The 22,825-nt window shown below is 45.9% G+C and overlaps 1 protein-coding gene across 1 annotated transcript in view; it reads right to left on the bottom strand.

The window, feature by feature from the left end:
* Positions 1-22,825, bottom strand: part of LOC126248111 (dystrophin-like) — a gene marked incomplete at its 5' end in the record, with an annotated part of 304,077 nt that overhangs the window by 74,210 nt on the left and 207,042 nt on the right. Inside the window, one exon of the mRNA XM_049948789.1 lies at positions 10,446-10,612. Coding sequence (XP_049804746.1) covers positions 10,446-10,612 — 167 coding nt within the window. The remainder of the gene's footprint in view (positions 1-10,445; positions 10,613-22,825) is intronic.

Here is a 22,825-nt window from a genome sequence, read left to right as displayed (position 1 = left end):
TAATAACGGTAAGTATTCAAGTCGCTAGCGAGTCAAATATCAATGACAGGTCCCTTTCTACTATTAATTAATGACGGTCTGGAAGGCCGCTTGTTGTAGACGGAATGTTACTGCTTTGACGGACAATCACACGGGATGCAGTCCCTAAAAAACTCAAGTTCCACTAATTAATCTAACAATAAGTCATTCGTGTCATAGCTTAGCGCACGCCTACACAGAGCCACCTATTTCTTTACTTTTCAGAAGGCCTGGATTCAGAGAGCATAGAAGTTGGCACCGATTAGTAAGTAGAAAGGAACTCACTGTGTGAGCGACACAGTAAGGAAGATCACGACCTTTTTTTTCTTAAATGCAACTTCCCCCTGTGTTACTAAATTACTCGATGAAGATTGTACGGTTTGGCGAGTACAGATAGAAATGGCGGGAAGGTTGCAATGTAATCTTCACGGTAATGTTTGGAAATGGTTTACCTGTTGGAAATTACTAAAGATTTCACGGGAATGATAGTGCGAAAACGCATCAGGCGACACGCAGGATTTTGTTTATCATGTCTGCAGCCCAGAAAGAAGAGTTGATAAATCTCATCACAGAAGTCCACACCAGAACAAGTAGCCAAAAGAGCTGAAGGCTCTTAAGCTACCTAAGCAACAATCCTTCCCAAAGAGTTAGGCAAACAGAACATCAACTTCTGAAGAATGGGAAACCTAAAGTCACTGCCGACGTAAGGAAGCAACCAGTACAACTCAGACGACCAAACAAGGAGAAATAGTATACACAGTGAACCATCTTAAACTTAAATCCCTTCTTATTCCGCGAACCGTTCGAGGTATCAAAATGATATTTTTCCCTAGCGGTAGTTGGCACTGGAGCACTTAAATTCCTCGCATTTTTAATACACCTAACTCTTGCATCAACTGAGATACTGAAACAAATATATTTTGTAAATGGAATGTTGAGACAGGGGAGATGCGACAGTTCACCCTTGTGTTCACAAAACCAGTCCTGGAGCTGTGTGAACAGGGGCCCTGTCGATTTGGAACAAATCATCAACATTGATCAACAAACATTGTGCCACGGAATGGGTCTGATCAGGCAAAATAGTCACATACTCCTTGGCAGTAACGTGATTTTGGAGAGTACTCATGGGGCACACGTAATACCACGATATGACTGCCGAAATCATCACCGAACCCATGCCATATTTCACTCCCGGGACGTAAACTCGGCCACAAATAGGATGCAGCGTACAACAACACTCATCCGACAAAATGAATTTCTTCCATTGTTCCAAACTCCACGTTTTATGGCTCCGGCACCATGTTCTCCTGTTACGGGCATTTGCAGACAGAAATGATGCCTGGCGTTCCCCAAGTGCTATAGGCCCTCTACTGTTCCTAATCTACATAAACAATTTAAGACACAATCTGAGCATGTTAAGTCCCATAGTGCTCAGAGCCATTTGAACACAATCTGAGCCGCCCTTTTACAATGTTTGCAGATAATGCAGTCATTTGCCTTCTCCTAAAGTCATCAGATGATCAAAATCAACTGCAAACTGATTTAGACAAGATATCTGTATGGTGCGAAAACTCGCAACTGAGTTTAAATAATGAAAAGTGTGATGTCACCCACATGAGTATTAGAAAGAACGATCACACAAGGAACGTTGTGGGGAAGGCGAACTGAAGGCTGCATTGTATTGGCGGAACACTTAGAAAATGCAACAAATCTACTAGACTGCCTACGGCCTCTTCTGGAGTACTGCTGTGCGGTGTGAGATCCGCATCAGGTAGGAGTGACGGATGGCATCGAAAAAATTGGAAGAAAGGCAACTCGTTTTGTACTGTCACGAAATAGAGGTGAGAGTGTCACGGATACGATGCACGAGTTGTGGTGGCAAGCGTTAAAACAAAGGCATTTTCGTTGTAGCAGGGTGTTATCACAAAATTTCCATCACCAAAATTCTCCTCCGAATGTGAAAATATTTTGTTGGCGCCCACCTACACAGGAAGAAACTATCACTGTAATAAAATAAGAGAAATCAGAGCGCGCACGGAAAGACCTAAGTACTCGTTTTTCCTGCGCGCTGTTCGAAAGTGGAACGGTAGAGATAATTAATCATGTAGATGTAGGTGCATCACTGACGAGTGATTTTGGAGTTCCAACTGCCTGCTTACGCAGCGCCCTTCGTCTCGTTTTGGTGCTGACAGGGCTCGGGAGTATGACTTTCAGTCTTGCACTGACTTTTGCTACTGTCTTCCTCTTATTTTCCGCCACAATGCTGTTCAATGACCGTCTGTCACCATCACTCAACACACACACTTTCGTCTGCATTGTGACTTTGATTAAACATGCTTTTCTCAGGGTGTTTCCATATTTTTGTCCAACCCCTGTAGCGCTATGAAACTTAGTCCATACCTAAAAAGAACTTCTAAGTATAGTACAGAAACTACTACTGGCCATTAAAATTTCTACACCACGAAGAGGACGTGTTGCAGACGCGAAATTTAACCGACAGGAAGAAGATGCTGTGATATGCAAATGATCAGCTTTTCAGAGCATTCACACATGGTTGGCGCCGGTGGCGACACCTACAACGTGCTGACATGAGGAAAGTTTCCAACGGATTTCTCATACACAAACAGCAGTTGACCGGCGTTGCCTGGTGAAACGTTGTTGTGATGCCTCGTGTAAGGAGGAGAAACGCGTACCATCACGTTTCCGACTTTGATAAAGGTCAGATTGTAGCCTATCGCGATTGCGGTTTATCGTATCGCGACATTACTGCTCGCGTTGGTCGCGATCCAATGACTGTTAGCAGAATATGGAATCGGTGGGTTCAGGAGGGTAATACGGATCGCCGTGCTGGATCCCAACGGCCTCGTATCACTAGCAGTCGAGATGACAGGCGTATTATCCGCATGGCTGTAACGGATCGTGCAGCCACGTCTCGGTCCCTGAATCAACAGATGGGGACGTTTGCAAGACAACAACCATCTGCACGAACAGTTCGACGACGTTTGCAGCAGCATGGACTATCAGCAGCATGGACTATCAGCTCGGAGACCATGGATGCGGTTACCCTTGACGCTGCATCACAGACAGGAGCGCCTGCGATGGTGTACTCAACGACGAACCTGGGAGCACCAATGGCAAAATGTCATTTTTTCGGATGAATCCAGGTTCTGTTCACAGCATCATGATGGTCGCATCCGTGTTTGGCGACATCGTGGTGAACGCACATTGGAAGCGTGTATTCGTCATCGCCATACTGGCGTATCACCCGGCGTGATGGTATGGGGTGCAATTGGTTACACGACTCGGTCACCTCTTGTTCGCACTGACGGCACTTAGAACAGTAGACGTTACATTTCAGATGTGTTACGACCCGTGGCTCTACCCTTCATTCGATCCCTGCGAAACCCTACATTTCAGCAGGATAATGCACGACCGCATGTTGCAGGTCCTGTACGGGCCTTTCTGGATACAGAAAATGTTCGACTGCTGCCCTGGCCAGCACATTCTCCAGACCTCTCACCAATTGAAAACGTCTGGTCAATGGTGGCCGAGCAACTGGCTCGCCACAATACGCCAGTCACTACTCTTGATGAACTGTGGTATCGTGTTGAAGCTGCATGGGCAGCTGTACCTGTACACGCCATCCAAGCTCTGTTTGACTCAATGCCCAGACGTATCAAGGTCGTTATTACGGCCCGAGGTGGTTGTTCTGGGTACTGATTTCTCAGGATCTATGCACCCAGATTGCGTGAAAATGTTATCACATGTCAGTTCTAGTATAATACACTCCTGGAAATGGAAAAAAGAACACATTGACACCGGTGTGTCAGACCCACCATACTTGCTCCGGACACTGCGAGAGGGCTGTACAAGCAATGATCACACGCACGGCACAGCGGACACACCAGGAACCGCGGTGTTGGCCGTCGAATGGCGCTAGCTGCGCAGCATTTGTGCACCGCCGCCGTCAGTGTCAGCCAGTTTGCCGTGGCATACGGAGCTCCATCGCAGTCATTAACACTGGTAGCATGCCGCGACAGCGTGGACGTGAACCGTATGTGCAGTTGACGGACTTTGAGCGAGGGCGTATAGTGGGCATGCGGGAGGCCGGGTGGACGTACCGCCGAATTGCTCAACACGTGGGGCGTGAGGTCTCCACAGTACATCGATGTTGTCGCCAGTGGTCGGCGGAAGGTGCACGTGCCCGTCGACCTGGGACCGGACCGCAGCGACGCACGGATGCACGCCAAGACCGTAGGATCCTACGCAGTGCCGTAGGGGACCGCACCGCCACTTCCCAGCAAATTAGGGACACTGTTGCTCCTGGGGTATCGGCGAGGACCATTCGCAACCGTCTCCATGAAGCTGGGCTACGGTCCCGCACACCGTTAGGCCGTCTTCCGTTCACGCCCCAACATCGTGCAGCCCGCCTCCAGTGGTGTCGCGACAGGCGTGAATGGAGGGACGAATGGAGACGTGTCGTCTTCAGCGATGAGAGTCGCTTCTGCCTTGGTGCCAATGATGGTCGTATGCGTGTTTGGCGCCGTGCAGGTGAGCGCCACAGTCAGGACTGCATACGACCGAGGCACACAGGGCCAACACCCGGCATCATGGTGTGGGGAGCGATCTCCTACACTGGCCGTACACCTCTGGTGATCGTCGAGGGGACACTGAATAGTGCACGGTACATCCAAACCGTCATCGAACCCATCGTTCTACCATTCCTAGACCGGCAAGGGAACTTGCTGTTCCAACAGGACAATGCACGTCCGCATGTATCCCGTGCCACCCAACGTGCTCTAGAAGGTGTAAGTCAACTACCGTGGCCAGCAAGATCTCCGGATCCCCCATTGAGCATGTTTGGGACTGGATGAAGCGTCGTCTCACGCGGTCTGCACGTCCAGCACGAACGCTGGTCCAACTGAGGCGCCAGATGGAAATGGCATGGCAAGCCGTTCCACAGGACTACATCCAGCATCTCTACGATCGTCTCCATGGGAGAATAGCAGCCTGCATTGCTGCGAAAGGTGGATATACACTGTACTAGTGCCGACATTGTGCATGCTCTGTTGCCTGTGTCTATGTGCCTGTGGTTCTGTCAGTGTGATCATGTGATGTATCTGAGCCCAGGAATGTGTCAATAAAGTTTCCCCTTCCTGGGACAATGAATTCACGGTGTTCTTATTTCAATTTCCATGAGTGTATATTTGTCCAATGAATACCCGTTTATCATTTGCATTTCGTGTTGGTGTAGCAATTTTAATGGCCAGTAGTGTAACATTCAACTTCGTCAAAATAAGCAGCGAGGCAAGGGAGCCAAAACGAAACAAAAAGAAACATTTTTAGGACTTCTGAATATTAACATCAAATGGTTGAAATGGCTCTAAGCACTATGGGACTTAACATCTGCGGAGGTCATCAGTCCCCTAGACTTAGAATTACTTAAACCTAACTAACCTAAGGACAACACACACATCCATGCCCGAGGCAGGATTCCAACCTGCGACCGTAGCAGCAGCGCGGTTTCGGACTGCAGCGTCTAGAACCGCTCGGCCACAGCGGCCGGCTTATTAACATCACCCTTATTGTTTGCTACCAAAGTGATGCCGTTACTGCACGTGGAACACCCGCCAAACAGGCAATTTAGGACATCCGAGATAAGCTCGCATCATTTTTACTATTTTCTCGCCGTTCTATATCACTGGTGGACGATAACATCTAAGTTAATTAAAAGATGAGCTGCTGATACGCCACAAGAGACATGAATGGAACCAACTGAAGAACATCTGCCACTACGTTTTGAAATAAGCCGTAAAGTTATAGCGAAGTGAAGTTGTACGTATTGTTTCAGTGTTTACAATGTATCTAACATACTCTGACAATGAATCACGGGATTTATCTACATCCACAACGTTCTTCACTTCGTGGAGGGTACCCTAGGTGGCACAAATTTCTTTTGCTCCCATGTTTACTCCATCCGTAGATGGCGCGTAGCAAAAAATGATGGATGCGCGCTTCGGGCTCAAACAGATGTACCTAACGGTTACTAACATGATTTTCGATCGAGTCTGCGAATAATGAGTGTAAATACAAGAATGTGATGAACATCGTTTAATAGTCTATTAGTTACGCCACGAAGCGATGTGAATTGAAAGGAAGAAATAAAATCTGTTGTATGTGGGAGAACAGAAAGTGACTTGCCAGGAGAATTCTGCCGAGATTAACATGTTATGGAAAGACACTGTGTACAGCAGCAGCATATATGTAGCCTATGTCTATCCGAATGTTTATTAGAGTACCGTGTAAAAATCAGAAGTAAATCGACCAAGAACTTTTCGAGATTTTTGCTAACAGTTTTTCCCCTTTATATATTCATATAGATAATAGTTCTGAAAATCAAATAGATAACACCTATGGTCATTTGGCCCCAATTAGCAAAGTACTCGTACGACCGTTGTGTCCAAATTCAATGATAATTTTTACGAAGAAATGTTCAGTCCCTTTGGTAATCATCATTCTCTCTCTCTCCCTTTGCAACACGCCGATGCTCCATCGTTTCCTACCCTTAACTGAAATACTTGCGTTACGAAATCTGCTCGTTGGGCGGCGTTTAATGTCAAGTGCTTTTGACTTCAGACTTGTTCCATCCAAGGAAAAAATGAAGCAAAACGATGGGTCTGCACTAATGCTACATGAAAATGTTTTACCTTGCAAAGACAATATTACACCTGTAAGAAAGCAATGATATACGAAATGTATAACAATCATCAGCCATATAAGAGAATGACGACAATGAAAACTTGCGTCGGACAGGGACTCGAACCCGAAATTCCCAGTATAAGCGAGAAGTTGCCTTAATCACTTGTGTTGTCCGTACACGATTCACGGCCAGACCCAAACTTCCATATAACGTTGTTCCTCCGTCACAACCTGTTCTCTTATACACATTACGTAGCTGATGCACGCATGTCCGATGGAACATTGCGTCGGTCTTCTTAACAAGGCAGACGACGATATCAGGCAGCGACTTTCAGTTAAAATGTCCTCCTCCGTACGGGAATGACATAATATGTGTAGGAGTGCAGGTTGCTACGCAGGGACGACATACGGAAGTTTGTGTTTCGCAGTGAGTCGTGCTCGGAAACTCTGATTCGTTTAAATTGAATGGATAAATCGGTAGTGTACGGTGTATGAGGAAGACCTCTCACGATGCTCGATTTATGAGGATAGTAGCTTCGGTGACATTATTTCGCCTAGTTTTAATCTGGGATCGGGTGATATTACAGAGTTTTGACGATTCAGATTGCCTAATAGTATTCTAATCATACGCCAATCCATCTTTCGTATTATACAGGTCTTCTGTTAAAATCGCCGGCGGGAAAGGAAACGAAACCGCCCACTTTCACAGCACAGCACAATATTTTCTTTTCTCGCAGTGAGTTTTAACAGAAAGGCTATAGATTGTGTAAACATATGTAGCCTATGTCAATGCGAATGTTTATTAGAGCTGCGTGTAAAAATCGAAAGCAAATCGACCAAGAACTTTTCGAGATTTTTGCTAGCAACGTCTCTCCTTTATATATTCGTATAGATCATAGTTTTTTAAATCAAACAAATGACACCTACACTCATTTGGCCTCAATCAGCAAAGTACTTGTACAACTGTTGATTCCAAATTCAATGCTAATTTTTAAGAGAAATTAAATGAAACGTTGTGTGGCCAGGTCCTCCCGTCGGGTAGACCGGTCGCCTGGTGCAAGTCTTTTTAGTTGACCCCACTTCGGCGACTTGCGCGTCGATGGGGATGAGATGATGGTGATGAAGGCAATACAACACCCAGTCCTTGAGCGGAGAAAATCTCCAACAATGCCGGGAATCGAAACCGGGCCCCTAAGCATGGCATCCAGTCGCTACCGAGGCAGACAAAAACAAAAAATGTTCAGTCTCTTTGGTAATCATTATACTGGAGAATAAAATGGGTTGCATAGCTCCGAACAACTTACGGCAATGCTAGCACTCACCCTGTGTGTGTGTGTGTGTGTGTGTGTGTGTGTGTGTGTGTTCCTAGCCCTAACTGAAATACTTGTGTTACGAAATCTGCACGTTGGGCGGCGTTTGAGGTCAGTGCAATATCGTATATAACCGAATATACCAGCCAGCGGCTTTCAATTAAAATGTCCTCCACCAAACGGTTCAAATGGTTCAAATGGCTCTGAGCACTATGGAACTTAACTTCTGAGGTCATCAGTCCCCTAGAACTTAGAACTACTTAAACCTAACTAACCTAAGGACATCACATACATCCATGCCCGAGGCAGGATTCTAACCTGCGACCGTAGCGGTCGCGCGGTTCCAGACTGTAGCGCCTAGAACCGCTCGGCCACTCCGGCCGGCCTCCACCATACGGGAATTACATAATGTGTGTACGAATACAGCTTGTGACGCAAGGACGACGACATATGAAAGTTTGGGTCTGGCCGTGAGTTGTGTTCAGATAGTCAAAGCGCTTAAGACGACCACTCGCTTAAAGCGGGAAAGCCGGGTTCGAGTCCCGGTTCGACACAAACTTACACTGACGTCATTCCCTTGTACAGTTGATCGTGGTTCGTATTCTCAACTGCGAATAAATTTCATGTATTTAATAACGGCTGTAGTTGCCTCGGTGCCTGCTCCTTCGGGCGTGTCTCCATGTCCAAAGGAACATAGCATCATTCAACAAGGCACTGCAATATCGAAAGCAATATTAAAGTAGAGATCTAGTTTTGACCAAGGCTTTCCGGGTTGATTTTGGTTGTGTGGTAACGATACCCGACGCTCTACAGTTAATATGAAACGTGAAACTACAAAAGGAAGAAAACCAACGATCTGTACAGCTGACAGGAAGCTCGCCAAGTGAATTATCTTAATTAGAAGTGAAGAACACATCTGGGTGCAAAGGATGTGTAGGGAGGTCGTGAGCTTTCTCTCCCGAACGGCCATTACCACGACCAACCGTATTCAGTCAGTAGAAGATGAGTAACACTGTGCAGCTCGTTATTAAACGGGTTTGTACAGTTGGTTATGGACGAATTTCTTCCTTCCTCTGTCTTGGCTGTGCGTGTCACCGATCCGTGACCACTCGGGTTCTACACTGCCGAAAGGGGACATTTTTTCCATTCGTTTTTTAAAATTGCCTGAATTTCACTGGTTAAAATGTGCCTTCATGATTAGAATGTACGCCAAGCCTCGGTTTGACATCTACATCACTACTCTGCCATTCACAGTTAAGGGCCTGGCAGAAGGTTCATCGAGCTACCTTCAAGATTTTTCTCTACCGTTCCACTCTCAAAAAGCGCGCGGAAAAACGAACAGTTAAATCTTCCTGCGCGAGCTTTGATTTCTCTTATTTTATTAGGATGATAATTCCTCCCTATGTAGTTGGGTGCCACTACGAGGAGAAAGTTGGTGATTGAAATTTCATGAGAAGATCCAGCCGCGAAAAAAACGCCTTTGTTTTAATGACTGCCATCCGAATTCGTCTATTATTTCCGTGGCGCTCTCTCCCCTATTTCGCGATAGTACAAAACGAGCTGCCCTTCTTTGATCGTTTTCGGTGTCTTCCGTCCATCCTGTCTGACGCGGATCGCACACGACACAACAGTACTCCAGAACGGGACGTACTACCGTTCTGTAGGCAGTCTCTTTAGTAGACTTGTTGCGTTTTTCAGTGTTCTGAAAATAAATTGTAGTCTTTGGTTTGTTTTATTCACAACGTTAGATATGTGAGCGTTACAACTTAAGTTATTCGTAATTGCAATCTCTACGCATGTAGTTGAATTTACAGCCTTTAGATTTGTGTGATTTATCGTGTAACCGAAATTTAGCGGATTTTGGTACTCGTGTGGATGAATTCACACTTTTCATTGTTTAGAATCAATTGCTATTGCAAGCACAAAGAACCTATACTGGTCGAGGCGCAATAGATGAACTGGAAACGCCATACTGCGTGTGGCAGTGGCGCTGTAGGACGATTTCACTCTACTATGCCACTGCGGCTCTCGTGCGAGGAAGGAAGCAGCGGCGACAATTTAAAATACACGCCTGGCGGCTCTGCCAATCTCGCGAAGTGGCCAGCACCGAATGCGAGAAGCGGAGAGTATTGGCGCCTCGGTCCAGCTAGCGTCGGTGCCAGCACAATACACGAAGAAACTTCTCTACGCCTCATCGCGTTCCGGGCAGGGGCGCAATTGGCACGCGGAACGGTCCACTTCGCCGGAAGTGTCGGCCGGGACAGGCGTCGCCATCTCTTCCGACAGTCTTCGCAGATGACGGCAGTGCTACCAGCACAGAGTGGTACGGGCTCTAGGTGAACGAGTAATGCGGGAGACATTGGCATATCGACAGGATGGCAGGAGAGTGTTGGCAGGGGACGCGGCAGGGGCACTCACCGCCAGGCTGTCGTCGAGCTTCCGCTGCCACTGGTCCGAGCGGTCGATGAGCGCGTTCCACTTGTCGGACAGCTTGTTCACCTCCCTGCGGATGCTGCGAGTCAGCTCGCGCGCCTGCTCCTCCGCGCTGCGATAGCCGCGGGAGTCGCCGTCCAGCTCGCGGCCCGCTGCAACACACCCAAAACCTAAAAATGCTGCTTCACATGTCTACATTTTCATTTATGTGATTTGGTCAAAATAGCTAGTTACAAACGCCTCATTTAAGAAGCATGTCGCCGATTCTACTTAATGCAATGGTACTGTTATGTTGTTTCCTTCTCGAACTTTCTATCTGCTTAAGGGAGGGTTGTGCCTGGTAGTGAGGGCAGAATCTAGGCTGTATAATCGTCGGTTTTACGTGCCTTCGCAGGGGACGATTACGAATTCGTAAGGATCAAAGGCGACTCGAGAACACCGAAAATAATGAAGAGAGATATGATTTTACGGTTTGGGAATCCACAGCCTATATAGAAATATATTTTAAAAATACAGAAAACTATCTGAAACTCCTAAAAAAGTTTTGGTAGTCGCATTAGCTGTTAGTAGTTCCTTTGTTACAGGATCGTACACAACCGGTTTCGCGACGGTTTAATCGCATCCTAGGGTGTATACATAAAGCAAATTTAACTTTGGTTCGTTACAAATACACGGTCTCTCAGAGTTCGGGTGGCGTTCGTATTGCCAGAACCGCCTGAATTGGATCGTTACACGATGTAATATCGAAAATTTCAAACCGAGGGAGGTTCAAATCAAATGGCTCTGAGCACTATGGGACTTAACTTCTGAGGTCATCAGTCCCCTAGAACTTAGAGCTACTTAAACCTAACTAACCTAAGGACATCACACACAGCCATGCCCGAGGCAGGATTCGAACCTGCGACCGTAGTGGTCGCGCAGTTCCAGACTGTAGCGCCTAGAACCGCTCGGCCACTCCGGCCAAACCGAGAGAGGTGGCGCAGTGGATAACGAACTGGACTCGCATTCGGGAGGGCAACGGTTCAAATCTGCGTCCGGCCATCCAGATTTAGCTAAATCTCTACAAGCAATGCCGGGATGGTTGCTTTGAAAGGGTACGGCCGATTTCCTTGCCCTTCCTTGACACAATCCGGGCTTGTGCTTTGTCTCTAATGACCTCGATGTCGAAGGGACGTTAAACCTGATCTTTCTTCCTTCCAAAAATTCCAATGGGTATCAGGCGCAGGCAGTGTACGCGAACAATGCGAGCCGCGGGTATGGAGCAGTGATGAAAAATCGACAAATGCCCGCGAAAGCCCCATGGTGGAGACGAAGGAAGGGCAGGCCTCCAAACAGCGCAGTTGAAAGTGTTATTGAAGCCGCTGGTGCGCAGTGCGCCCGAGAGAAGTGGCCAACAAGAAGTACCACTGGCTCATACCCGCGTCTCGCAGTACTTGTGTGCACTTCCCACCTCTGTTAACCACTGGAATTTTTGGTGCGTCGTCTTGTCCAATTTAGGCCGTTCTGGCAATTCTAACGCCTCCGAAAGTTGGAAGACCGTGTATTTTTAACGAATCAATGATAAATCAGTTGTTTGTATAAACATGAGGATACCATTAAATCATCGTGAAACTGGTTGTGTATGATACTGTAGTAAAGGAACTACTAGAACTAATGCGGGCACTAGAAGTTATTTAGAATATTTTAATAGTTTTCAAAAAAAATTTTTTAAGTGTTTCTGTAAGGAAGAAATAATTCTATAAATAAATCTTAAAGAGCAAAGACATCTTGAGAACATGGAAGGTAACGAAAAAATAGCTCCACATATATTTTTTTAAAGTACTAGAGGAGTGTATACACTGTTGAAATGAAACTGTGTGCCGGGCTGGGATTCGACCGCGGACCCCTACAGTAGAGTTCTAATTAGCCGTCCGAGCATATCCACTCCTCGCGGACCAACTCGGAGCTTCAACATGTTGGCGGCTGCTCTCCTTTCCGCAGGGTGGGAGCATGCATCCGGGAACGAATCCAGGCGCCGCGCACTGTTTTAGCATCTAATAGAGATTCATTAAATTACTTATCGACACTTCTTTAAATGACACAGACAGAAATACTGAAATAAATTGTTTCATGTAGAAGAAATAATAAACCGGCAATCAGTTGCAAAATGAACGGTTTATTCAAACCACCTGACCATGTTTTCGATGTTTATAAAAACGTCTTCTTCAGGAGGACAGAGTGACACCCTGGTTTGAGGATTTTCAATGATGATGATGTTTGGTTTGAGGGGCGATCAACTGCGCCCGTAAAAAGTCACAATTTTTACACAGTCCAATTTCTTTCATACACCAATCTAGCCACTGTCACGAATGATGATGATGAAATTATGAGGGCAACACAAACACCAAGAATGAGATGCTCTGGTTTTCGGCCAAAGAAACTCAGTGATAGCTCTCTGCTTGAAAGCACCTTCTCTACGGACGCAATTTTGAAGGCTACTTATTGCGTCGCCACCAATTGGAACGTCATGAAATTATAGGGCTGAAGCGGGAATATTCCACGATGCCCCACAACAAATTCCACATTTCTTCAAGCAGAATTGGTCTACAAAGAAACTGTGTAGCATTACTTATTGGTCGCCTCTCGTAGTACAGCCACACTAGGTGCTGTGTGTTCTTGGTGCGGCAACGATCCATCTTTGGACGAGTGCTGCCAGTGCAGTCGATTGCGCGGATCGATTAGAACTACACGACCTACCTGGAGAAGATGCGAGGCAGCAGTTCTGGCATTGTCTCCTTATTTAGGAGAGAGAGCCCGTGGATAAAGTGAATTGCTGTCAGTGGTATTAGATTTGCAACAACGGAAAGACTAATCGCCGTCAAATATTTCTGCACACGATTATAAAGTGTTGCAGTGACAGAGCGACACGGCAATTGAATCTGCAAGACCGTGTGCAAGATCTAGTGAGTGACGTCACCTATGAAAATTGTAGAGCAGAATGTCAATGAGAATTTGAGTCACGCTCCTGCCCCAGCGACATTATCACTCCGCCGCTTTGCTCGACAGTATCGAAATACTCATTGCCATACAAATTTTTATCATGTAACGCATGGTTCAATATCGATCGGTGATTGTTAAAATGAAAATAAAAATAGCAGTTTCGGCGTGATGTATAGGCCGGATACGTCTAGAGTTCTACATTACTGTTTCTACTACAAGTGGTGAATATTTTTAAACGTATTGTACTACCCACATACATGAAACAAATGAGCCAAAAGCAAGAAAGTGAAGCTTCTCCGTTTCTCTCTCTATTCGTGGTTCGGCACCTCTACACAGACATCGAGCTTCGCGGAGCAGTGATTCAGCGAATGGACTCGCTTTCGTGAGGAGCGGAGTTAGAGGATCCATCCCGTCCGACCATACATTTAGGTTTCTTACGAGTTAAAGAAGTCGCTTCAGACAAATGTTCGGATGGCTCCGTTGAAAAGGGTACCGTAGATTTCCTATCCGACTTCTGCATAGCGTTAATGTATGATTTTTGTTACTTCTTACACAAAGACAGAAATTTCCTATTTCTAGCTCCAGTAGATGCATCCTAATTCTTCTGCCATACCCAGACTTCAAAACATGTTTGGATCCTCATAACACATTACAAACATAGAAAACTGAAAAAGATAAGACACCAACTTCCCCATTACTTCTGTCTCAAGACTCGCATAAAGGCGAAAGTCGTACCAGGGCTGAAAGTACCCCAGGTTTTTGTACACACATTCACGAACGCACAGCGCAAGTTCTTATAAACAGCTCGAACTTAAGAATACATAGTCCTTTAAAATAAACACTCACATATGAGCCTCTGACAACTATTTTAAGAGGAAGTACGACGAAATATCTCTCTAGGTCTATAAGCTGTGCCACAATGCCCGTTTATGAATAATTTCAGCTTTAGCGTGCAGTGACGAAGGTGAAGTTGAAGTGCAAGGTAGGAGCCTCGGCTGCTTGCGGACGAGGATTTGGAGTAAGACACCGTATGACGGAGTCGACGAAACATTATCCAAGCGCCGTTTATTGACACGAGTCGGAATTAGCGACGAATAAACTCTGGCCGTATTTCTGTCACGCGTGAGCCTCCCGTTAGCATCGCTGTGTATCAACGTTACGTTAGTCTTGTGGGAGTAGCTCAATTAGCTCTTGCCAGCTACTGAAAGACGACATCTCAGAATACAGTTGCAGTAAGATACCAACTTTTTCTTTCTTGCACTAAAAGACAACATGTCAACATTCTCTGAAGTCGATGTAGGTCATACAGTGGGAATATTTTTTTTCCATTAATGTTAGGGTTTCTGCATTCTCAAATACGTGTTAATGATTGATCTTAGTGACTTCTAAAACCAACATTACCTGGCGTTAGTTTATGCTGTGAAAGCTACGTTTACTAACACCGTCATTCTGAGTTGTCTTCATCATAGCATACAAGTAATTACAGCACAGCCAGAAACGAACTGATCAGCAAAGACAAACACAAATTCCTCCGTCGAAAGCGAGTCAGATTTTAGTGAAATGGTACTTCTACGAGTATTGGATGTTATGTGCAATTCCAGATTTTTGGACCAGCAAAGAAAGTATTAAGGATAGACAGTTTTTTTAACAAGTGGGCTACATCTTTTAAACTGCTACAATTACGAAACCTTGGTAGATGTTTTTGGTCACCTCTTATATTTTCGATGGATGCAAATGTAAAGTTGACGCAAAACTAAATGTAAGTGATCGGTAGAGGGTAGTAAAATGTAAAGTGTCTAAGTGTTTGTGTGTGAAAGATATTTACTGCGCACGAAGTGTGTAACAAATGACAGTATTCTGACAATCACTTGTAGCTAACTCAGTTTTCTTTCAACGTTCTCTAAAGCCTTACTCTTTCACCCGAAACTGTTGAATCTTACGTAGCATTTGAAATAGTGATAAACAGTCTGTTCCACAGCCGTTATATTTTCTTTATATCGCATCGGAACTTACTTTCCGGTTGACTGTCGCACGAAGCTGCTGCTGCTCATAACATATTGAGTGTCCATCGACAAAGCAAACTGTATGTTGCTGCATGGTTAACACGTCTAGCTGATCGATCTGCGGAGATATTAAAGCGAGTTCAAGAGGTAGTCAAAGTTTTAATTATCATCTCGACAAAATATATTTGTGTAATTAATTTTTTTGTTTATTTTGAGGTACAGGCTGTGAACGAAAAGATGGAAACACCAGAAACACAACACATTAGCATGCCTAATACTTTGTAGGAAAACTGTTGGCATTCAAAACAGCCTCCAGTCGATTCGGAATGGATATGTTTTTTCAAAGGAACCTTACACCACTCTTCCTATAAAACAGTGGCGAGTTCAGGTAACGTTGATGAGGTGGGCAGCGATCACCCACCACTCTCTCCAAAGTAGACCTCACCCACCACTCTCTCCAAAGTAGACCTCAAGGGCTCAATGATATTGAGATCTGGTCATTGTGGTGGCCAGGGGACGCGCGAATAATAAATTTCCTTGAGACAGAAAAGCTTCTGTCCATAACTCGTGCGTAACTCAGCTTGTTCTTTTCTCACATGATATCCTACAAACTATAGATGGAAGGCAACAGGCAGATTCCATACTCCTAGATTCCTGGAAAACGTCTGACAAGGTGCCCCAGTGCAGTCTGTTGAAGGTCCGAGCATGCGGTTTAGGTTCCCAGATATATGAGTGGATCGACGATTTCTGAAGTAACAAAACCCAGTTCGTCACCCTCGACAGCGAGTGTTCATCAGGAACAAGGGAGGCAGGAGTGCACCATGTAGATGCGATAGGACCTCTCTTATTTTCTATATACACAAACGATCTGACGGGCAGACTAAGCTGCAGTTTGGGCTGTTTGCTGATGACGCTGTGGTGTACGCGCAGGTGTTGTCGTTGAGTAACTGTAGGAGGATACAAGTTGAAACAGATAGATGGTGTGATGAGTGGCATCTTGCTCTCAGTGAAGAAAAATGTAAGTTAATGCGGATGAGTCGGAAAACCAATACTGTAACGTTCGAATACAGCATTAGCGAGTTGCCTCTTGACACAGTGACATCGATTAAATATCTAGACGTAACGTTGTGAAGAGATATGAACACATCAGGTTCATAGTGGGGAAGGCGAACGCTCGGCTTCGTTTTATTGGGAGAATTTTGAGAAAGTGTAGCTCATCCATGAAGGAGACGGTGCACAGAACGCTAGTGCGGTCCATTATTGAGCACCGTTTGAGTGCTTGCCCGCCCCCCCCCCCCCCCCCTTTCCCTTGGCATTTGAGGGCGATCACGTAGATAAGATGCGAGAAATTAGGGCTCGTACAAAGGCTTTTAGACAGGCTTTTTTCCTTCGCTCTGTTTGAGAGTGGAACAGGAAAGGTAATTAATTGTAATGGTTCCCTCCGCCATGCACCGTATGGTGGCCTGCCAAATGTGTATGTAGATGTAGACAATTCATCCCCGTGCTTTCAAACCCAGTACTTCACGACGCGAGCTGTGTGAACATGGGCAGAAACAAACAATGTACCATGGGTTGTACCTGATCAGCCAAAATGGTCACATAATCAGTAATGCTACCTGGCAGAGTACCTATGAGGCACATGGAATACAACGATATGGGTGCACAAATCATCACCAAACCCCTGCCGTGTTTCACTCTTAGGATGTAAACTCGGGTGGAAGTTGAAAACAGCGTGCAACAAGACTCATCCGACTAAATAAATTTCTTCCATTGCTTCGTAGTCTACGTTTTACCGCTTCGGCACCACGTTTCTGTTACGGAAATTTGCATCACTGATAAACAGCGTTGAAATTTCAGCTCGCCCTGAAATTCCCGGCTTACGGAGCTTTATTCGTGTTGTTCGGTGCTTACAGGGTTCGCGCATGCGACATTCATTTCTGCAATGGCTTTTGCAGCTGTTGTCCACTTATTTTTCGTCACAGTCCTCTTTAGTGACCGTCTGTCACGATCGGTCAAAACACACATTCGTCCACATTGTGACTTAGTGCATGTGGTCTAAACCTTCACTGGTTACGGAAACACTCACCATACAAGCACCAACAATTTGTCAATGCTCTCACAACTACACAGAGCATTGTTCTGACCACAATTGACACTTGCGACGTATTGAGGACATTGCACAGGTGCTGTTCGTGGTCAAATACAACAGCGCAGCCCGCAGGCTTGGCTAGCACCCACTCTCACGTTCAAGTTTGCATTTCTCTCCATGTTTCCGTATTCTTGTACGACCCCTATGCGTGTCTGTAGTCCTCTGCTAGAGGAGCCAGAACAAAATGGTGGAGCCCGTAGATAAAGTGTAGTATCGTGGGTTAATTCGTTTCCCGTGTTTGAAGGAGAGCAACCCTGCAACACTCCATGCTGAGCTGGTGAAAGTAAACAGCAACAATGTGCCGTCATATGACACAACGTCAAGTGGCGCAGACGCTTCCAGTGTTGCCAGACAAGGCTGCACTGCGAAGAACGGAATGGTTGAACAAGCTTCTCTCAAGACCCACAATCGCAAGAAAAGTGAGGCCCCTGATGTTCTAAGAGCGTTGTATTACAACCCAGGTGATAAGAGAGAGAGTGAAAAATCAGACGTGGATCAATTTTCAACATCGTGCACGACGTTTTGAACATGACGAAGGCCGCCGGCCGCTAGATTCTGGACTAATCACACCTATTCAAAAAGTCCGCCCAACTGACGGAGCGGCAGAAATAATGCAACTGTGACTCCTTTAGCCTTCCACTGACCATGGACGAGTTCTGGATGTATCGCTATGACTCGGAGGAAAGGGAGTAAAGAAAGCAGCGAAAAAAATGTGAATTCACCACTGCCAAAAGGCGAAGACCCAACCATCATCTAGCAAGGTTCTAGGAGTCTCTGTTAGAGACTTCCCAGGTGTAGTGCTACTAGATTATACTTGGAACGGGCAAATCGTCACAGGAGCGTACACCCGAACTCCTGACGAGGTGGTTTTGCTACTCGACAACGCCGCATCTCATTCTGTACAGGACAGTGACACATGCTACTTATTTAGGCAACCAAATTTTGACTGACCCCACGTATTCTCCTGACACGTCACCCAGAGACTTCGTCCTCTTTCCTCGAATAGAGAAACCACTGCGTGGCACGCATTTGCAGAACGATGACGAGCTGATTTACGAGGTACAACTTTTCCTGGACAACCAAAGTACAGACTTCTACAACCAAGGTCTCCATCACTGGGGAAAATCTGTCGCGTTGAACGGTGAATACGTATACGAGAGCTAAGAACATCGCCGAGTTTCGTGGTCACGGCATGAATTTTTCCGAGATGATAATTAAAACTTTATGACTATCCTCGTATGTTTTTTAAGCCATTTCATAACAGGTGGAAGAAGAGAAGTAAAGTGATATAGTACTTGCAAATGAGAGTAGGCCGGCATTACTTAGTTTCACACCTTATTTCCTCAAAAACACAGCCCAGCTCGGCTGAGCTGAGCTCAAACTGCACTGTGTTCGTAGGCTTCGGGCTCGCATTTAGCACTGTCACGAAGAGGAAGGAAGATAACCATGTCATTAGAGATGAAGTACAAGCTTGGATATGGGAACGAGTGGGAATTAAATCGGCGGCGTCCTTTTCAAAGAAACCGTGAATTAGTGAAACGACGAGAACCAGTATCCCGAACGCCAGACGCGAATTTGCACTGACCACCCAGAACATTATGACCACCTACGTAACAGCCGTTATGTCCTCCTTTGGCAGGGATAACAGCAGTGACGCGTCGTGGCATGGAAGCAATGAGGCCTTGGTAGGTCACTAGAGAGAGCAGCACCACATCCGCACACACTATCACCTAATTCCCGTAAATTCAGGGGAGCGGGGCAATGAGCTCCTGGTGTCACGTTCAGTCACATCCCAGATGTGTTCGATCGGATTCAAACCTGGCGAGTTGGGAGACCAGCACATCGACTGGAACTCGCTACTGTGTTCCTTGAAGTACTCCATGACACTTCTGGCCTTGTGACATGGCGCTTTATCTTGCTGAAAAACGCCACTGCCGTGGAGGCACATTATCGTCAGGAAGGGGTGTACGTGGTCTGAAACCAGTATACGGTACTCCTTGGACCCATGGATGCCCGCGAGAACGTTCCCCAGAGCATAGTGAAGCCGCCACCAGCTTGTCTCCGTCCCGCAGTGCAGGTGTCAAGAAGTTATTTCCCTGGAAGACGACGAAATCGCGGCCTCCCATCGGCATGATGAAGAAGATATCGAGATTCATCAGACCATAAAACGCTCTGCCACTACGCCAACGTCCAGTGGCGAAGGTGACATGGCCATTTCAGTCGTACTTGCAGATGTCGTGGTTTTAACACTGGCACATACATGGGTCGTCGGCTGTGTAGGCCCATCGTTAGGAGTGTTCGGTGTACTGTGTGTTCGGAAGACACACTTGCACTCTGCCAGGCATTAAGTCTTTCCTGCTTTACCAGTCCGCCCAGCCTACGAGTCCAACATATGTAATGAGGGGTGGCCAACCAAACCCACGACGTCTGAACGTGGTTTCACCTTGGTTTCGCCACGTGTTGGAGACACTCACGACAGCACTCAACGAACACCCGACAACTCGTGCAGTTTCCGAAATGCTTGTGCCGAGCCTCTTGGCCATCACAATCTGCCCTCGGTCAAACTCTCACAGATAGCGCACCTTCCCCATTCTACACACGGACAGCACGCACACTGATACTACATGCACAGTTCGTGCGTCTGATTACTAATGATTCCTCACCAGGTGACAATACTGTCGCCTGGACAGGTTTATATTGATAATAGGTCGGTGGTCATAATGTTCTGGTTCATCAGTGTAAAGAGAGTTCACGGACTTCCATTTTAAAACATTTTACTTACATTGACAGACATTTGCTGTATCTCTGTACTCCTTTTATACATCATTAAATGAAGAAAAACAATACATTGTTCCATTCGTAAACCACATCTCTCTCAGCACGTTGGTAGAAAGAACATGTATTAATCACGTAGCTGAACAATTGCCCTTTATATAATACCTCATTTCAATATGTTTGATCATTTAAGAAATATTGTGTGTATTGACGTTACTTAGCAGACATGGTATACGCACGATTTAACGGATAGTGTCATACCGCCCATTGGAATGCATTTCGCGTTCTCCACGAGAGAGCTGTTTATTTAGTTGCAAACTGTTTTCCACAGTTTCTTTGCGAGGAATTTTTAAAGTCTCATTGACCATCATAAAGGATATATATACTCCGATTACCAGCGGATTTCAGACTGTTCCGTATGCCTAACGTGGTCTTACACTGTACTGGAAGAATGTACATATTTTTTCCTTACGTCATTGTAAGAGCGGAAAGTATTCTTTCTCTCCACGAAAATGTCAGAGGAGAAACAAATCACGCTCCGCCACACATCATACGTTGGTTATCGTGGCAACTAGTAACATCTTTCCAGGCAACACACCGCTGTAGTTGCTACGTTCTGTTTTCGCTGCTAGGTGGCGGAGGCAACTGGCGCCAATGAGTGCCCGACACGCGAAGCTCAGGATTCAGGCAGAGAGCTTATCTCAGGTGAACGCGTTACAGTACACCCTGACAACCTGCAGCACCCAGTCGCCGCCCTTCTGTAAGTGCCCTCGTCACGCCGCCTGTGGCAAATCTATTCATGCCTGCACAGCTCGAGGCTGCGAAACTGCGCTCCAGGCTACATCGCACCGTCAACAATTCTTGCACAAAGTTGATGAGGAACAAAAAATGCGTTTATAAGCGTCGGAAAAAAAGCATACTGTTTGACACCAAATTTAGGAAAAAATATAGAAATTATCCTGTCTGTAGCATTATTGTGTAGTATTCAGTCTAGCGATAGGTCCATGTCTTCGTACGGAGAATTTGTGTCGCCAGTGTTTCTTGTCTTCAGCTTCGTCCTTCAGTCTTCTGTACCCCCTTCTACCTCTCATGTCACCCAAATGTTGTGTTATTCTTTTTCGTCGTCCTGTTGTTCTTTTGATCTTCCCTTCGATGAAGTCGTGTACGAGCCCTTCGTGTCAAAATATGTGTTCGATCCAGTTGGCCTTTCTCTGAAGAACTATATTCAGAATAGATTTCTTCTCTCCTATTCTTCTCAGTACATCGTCGTTTGTGACCCGATCTGTCCACTTGATCTGTCCACTTGATCTCTATTCTTCTCCAGAACCACATTTCAAAACTTTACAGGTATTTGTTCTCCTTTTTCCTCATGGTCCAAGTATCTGCTCCGTACAGTGCAATCAATGCTCCAGATGCAGCACTTCACTCGTTTCTTCTTTAATTCTAAGCTCAACTTCCGGTCAGCACAGCCCTCTTTTCGTTGAATGCTGTTTTAGCCACAGGGATTCTTGCTTGAATTTCATTTCTGCAGTGAGCATTCTTTGTCAGCAAGCTTCCCAAGTACTTGAACCGCATAACATTCTCCAGTTTTCGATTGTCAACAGTTGTCCTCAATGGTTTCTCCCGTTTTGATATCCGCATCACTTTTGATTCATCAATGTTGATACCCGTGACATATTTTCTTCGAGTTTGGCTCAAAAATGGCTCTGAGCACTATGGGACTTAACATCTATGGTCATCAGTCCCCTAGAACTAACTAACCTAAGGACATCACACAACACCCAGTCATCACGAGGCAGAGAAAATCCCTGCCCCGCCGGGAATCGAACTCGGGAACCCGGGCGCGGGAAGCGAGAACGCTACCGCACGACCACGAGCTGCGGACTTTCTTCCAGTTTCCACCAACTAGTTCATCACGAGTTGCAGTTGTCTTTGAGTTTTGGTGAGCACTACCAGGCCATCTAAAACACTTCATTGTTCAAAATTGTTAAGGCTTTCGTGGCCAATCGTTGACAAACCGCCTATTGGCTTTTGTCTCGGGTTCTTCGGCCGAAGTTCGTCTGATGATTTTTCTGACGTTTGGCCAGCACGAGTGGCTGGCGTTGTCAAAGCTTCACCCTCCGTTGCTGGTGATGAAGTGGTTCGTCTACAGCTATGGAGGGTGAAGCTTTGACAGTGCCAGCTACTCGTGCTGGCGAAACATCAAAAAAATTATCAGACGAACGTCGGCCGAAGAACCCGCGACAGAAGCCGTTAATAGCAAAAACTCTCTTCGACATAATCCTAACCATGCCGATGGCGTCTCTGGATCGTATTCCTATCCTAAATCCAAACTGGTCCTCTCTTCATTTGTGTCCAGCTGTCTATTCAGTATTCTTGCAGTGATCTTCACCACGAGTGAAATCAGACTCATTGTTTTGTAATCACTACATTTCTTGGCTTGTTGTTTCTTCTCAAGA

Source organism: Schistocerca nitens, chromosome 3 (genome assembly GCF_023898315.1).
Source record: "Schistocerca nitens isolate TAMUIC-IGC-003100 chromosome 3, iqSchNite1.1, whole genome shotgun sequence".
NCBI classification, from domain to species: domain Eukaryota; kingdom Metazoa; phylum Arthropoda; class Insecta; order Orthoptera; family Acrididae; genus Schistocerca; species Schistocerca nitens.
Note: the sequence above shows the minus strand (reverse complement) of the source record. Positions and strands in the feature narration are given on the sequence as shown.